General features: G+C 37.1%; 1 protein-coding gene across 1 annotated transcript; it reads right to left on the bottom strand.

The window, feature by feature from the left end:
- Window positions 1-1,403: 1,403 nt before the first annotated feature.
- LOC149149604 (expansin-A2-like) lies at window positions 1,404-2,312 on the bottom strand. The gene is made up of 2 exons (XM_089442529.1): window positions 2,162-2,312; window positions 1,404-2,017 (listed from the first exon to the last, which is right to left on the bottom strand). Exons 1-2 carry the CDS (start codon window positions 2,310-2,312, stop codon window positions 1,404-1,406), a joined length of 765 nt encoding a protein of 254 aa, XP_089298655.1.
- Window positions 2,313-3,616: the final 1,304 nt, after the last annotated feature.

Raw genomic sequence — 3,616 nt, 5'->3', positions numbered from 1 at the left:
GGAGCGATCATACTCCTTGGTCAACACGTGGCGGTGGGGCGGTTTTGGTTTCCACCTTTATCGGGCATTAAACAATAGCTATTATGTTCGGGGCGATATGCTCCTCTATCGTAGGATTTGGCCCGACGGATCCACAGTGGGGCTGGTCAGTGGGGCCACAAGGTTAAAGGGTGGACGTCTAGGCGAGCGATACTTTCCTACACCGTTGGATCGATTTGGGTGGATCAACGGGTAGGAATAGGAATGCTCATTGGTGCTTCTAAAAGGATTTGGTGGGAGCTTTGGTTTTGTGTGATCATCCACTGCAGTTGGTGGGAGATAGATTTAATCTTGTCTGGTCTCTTCTACGGTTGAGATACTCGTTGCCTTCTTGGTGCTGTAGTGTTGTGGGTTAGGATTGGAATTCTTATACCTAATTAGTTACCCTAGGGTATCTTGTAAGTAGTGTTGGTCTAAGATCCATGTTTCCATATGGATAGTTGTATGATATGTAAATAATTTTCTGTTTTAATGAATATGAAGGTACGAAGAGATTAGCCTAGGTCATTAGGAAGAAAGGATGGAATCCTCTATGTCTAGATTCAATTCCCACAAATAACATGATAGATGTTAATAATATTCACAAAATATGTACATTCCTTAATTTAAAATATACAAAAATGTCCTTCCCGTAATATAATGAAATAGAACATTATTGGAAAATTATTTCAAATTGGTTTGATTACATCATTTATACACATTTTATGCTGAAATAGTAAATATAAACAATTATATTTCATATTTATTCTTATTTTATTTCTGAAAATATCAAATCCATTTTAAGAATGTAATTTAAATATACATTATTGATGAAATGTTGAATGATTCAGAACAAGGTTTCTCATTAAGCCATTGTTTGTATAAATCTTAAATTTTATTCATATAAATAACATATAATAGAAAAAGCATGGTTGAAAGTGTTTGCCGTCTAAATCTGAAATTTAATATATATATTTATATCAGTGATTTCATATAACGTATTAAGACACAATTTAATAAAATAAATATTTGTCATTCGTAATCGACTTGGACACCGGGAAAACGCGAGACCTTCCCAACACAATATTGCCTCAATCTGAATAAACAAATGATTCGACAAAAGGAATCCACATGTTATTCTTGCCTCCGGAGAAAATATTGCAGAACACAACTACAACACACAAGTTCTTGTTCAGAGAAAACAGAGGCTTAGAAACCCTTGTTGAGAGAATTTAGAGTCTTGGAAACCGATCTAAGACGCCACAGAGAAATAGACGACCATTGTTATTCTCACACGGAAAAAGCAGGAGAAGCCAAAGCTATAACAAGCTACGTTGACAAAGATGGTTATGGGTAACAGAGTTGTTCATGTGGACATATAATTGTTAGAACTGAATAGTACTCACGAAGGACTGCCCAAAATGCCAGTTGGGAGGGATTACGTTGTTGAAAGTGCGCGTCTTCCCATTGCGCAACGTTACGATAAAGGAGAGAGCTCGTCCCTCCAGATTGGGAGTACTGTTTCCCCAAACGGCGCCCCACCCTCTTTGTAACGGTTGCCAACCATCCATTCCATCGGCCTTCATCAACACACCGCTCACCTGCCCGCTCCCGCCCACATTCGATAAGACCACGGTATTGTAATAGGCGTGGCCCATCATACTAAACCTCACTCCCCCATTCCTCAGGCAAGGCACCTTTCTGTAAAGAACGGGCACAATTCCAGCTTTGTAGCCTGCAATGGAGGTGAAAGCCGGCTGTGACAAGTCGAAATGATGGCGAGAAGCATCGCACCATCCAGATCGAGGACACAAGTTGGTAGCAGTCACTGTAACCGTCCTCCCACCATCGATGCACCATGCTGGATCGGATTTTGCGTCACACAACAATTCATAGCACGCCCCACACGCCGCCCCTTCCTTGAACATTATGCTGCTCACTGCTGTATTGCTTGTCCCATACCCAGCAGCGTACATATCATCGTATCCGCACGCTCCTCCTGCAATACCTCCCAACATAACCAAATTATTAAAATTAGGAGGATGGTGTATGGATGCACCAGCTTGTCTCTATCAACACAATTCAAGAAAATAATAGAGGAGATTCAGTCTTAATCAGATGATGTTAACGTGAAGCAGCTTACCCATTGTTGATATTCCATTAGTGTCTCCATAACATGTTGCATGAGCTCGCTTCCACGCTTTCTGACCTGCATTTGCCAATCCAATAGATTCCCAACAATACCAACTGATCATGACAATCCGTACGATCAAATTGATATTGTTCCTCGCCATTGTAGCAAAATTAGTTGCGAGTCACAGATTTTCTGTAACTCAATGTAGAGAAGGCCTGCAACTAGAGAGGCCTTCAGGTTTCGGTGTGTTCTTCCCCTTCTCGTAGCTAAATGTGGGTATATATATATATCGTGCAATACTCTCATCCCCTGTATAGCCACATGCGTTCTAACGTGTTGGCACATGCATTAACGCGTAATTCAATTGTCACAAATTTTCAGTCAGAAGTATGAACGTGACCTCGAGAATTAAAATGTACCTTTTCTACCATCTTCGCTGGACTCTGGTAATCGACGGATTTGATGAGAAATAAGGTTTGGCCAAGTCATGGATGGATTATCGATCTGTTACGAAACACACCCACCCTGAGTGAGGTTATTGATTTATTTAAAAATGCCAATTGGCCCAAAATCTCAAAGTGTTGGGAACTGCGAGATCGCTGCTTGTTTTTGAGATGGAATGTGCGACGTACAGTTCTCCAATATGACTATTAAAGTGTACAGCTAAGTCATTTCCATCGAAAAAGTAATTATTTGAAAAAAATAATTATTTAAATACAATTTTCAAAGATATAATTATTATTACAATTTGTCTTAGGAATGTCATATAAAATTATTACTAGAGTACGAAACACATTCCCGCGAGGTTATTTGAATTTAGAGATGACCAGTTGCCAAAAATATGAGGCTCCTTCGAATTTTATCAATACACTCAAATCCCGTAACCTGAATATTATGGACCTGTCCATGCTTTAAAATAGAAAGAACTTTGAACGAATATAATTTATAATTTTATTCGATATCTTTATTGGAATTTGACAATATAATTTTGTTGGAATTTTTTATAAAATTTTGAATTTACAATTAAATATTATATTATTTGAAATACTATATTTTTCCAATTATATATGATAATTTTAAAATTATATATGATAATTTTAAAATGATGTTTAGAGGTTATAATTTTATAAAAATAAAATAATAAAATAATAAAAATGAAATATAATCTAATATATATATATATATATATATTAAGCTTGGCAGGTTTTTCTTTTTCTATTTATAAACATCAAATTTACATCACATATGTGAGGTAGGTGGCCTCAATTTGCCCACTGGGAAACCAAGTCTCTTGGCCACCTATCCTCGTTATAACCCATCCAAAAACAATAAAGTATCAGTGGTTTTAACCAAGCTAGATAAGTACCAATTTCATGATAAGATTCTATATGTCTATCTTTCATAAGCATGCATATTTTAAAGTAAATGCTATCCGTAAAAACAAAAAACGCTTTCATGTTGTTC

The sequence above is a fragment of the Pinus tabuliformis genome, chromosome 9 (genome assembly GCF_031772625.1).
Source record: "Pinus tabuliformis cultivar Carrire ecotype Pingquan chromosome 9, CPIR1, whole genome shotgun sequence".
Lineage (NCBI taxonomy): Eukaryota > Viridiplantae > Streptophyta > Pinopsida > Pinales > Pinaceae > Pinus > Pinus tabuliformis.
The sequence above is the reverse complement of the archived record's forward strand: the minus strand, read 5'-3'. Positions and strand labels throughout refer to the sequence as shown.

Coding starts and splice junctions, on each gene's coding strand:
- LOC149149604 (XM_089442529.1), bottom strand. CDS start 2,312: ATGGCGAGGAACAATATCAATTTGATCGTACGGATTGTCATGATCAGT. Junction 2,018..2,161: donor TAATGGAATATCAACAATGG/GTAAGCTGCTTC, acceptor GAGGTATTGCAG/GAGGAGCGTGCGGATACGAT.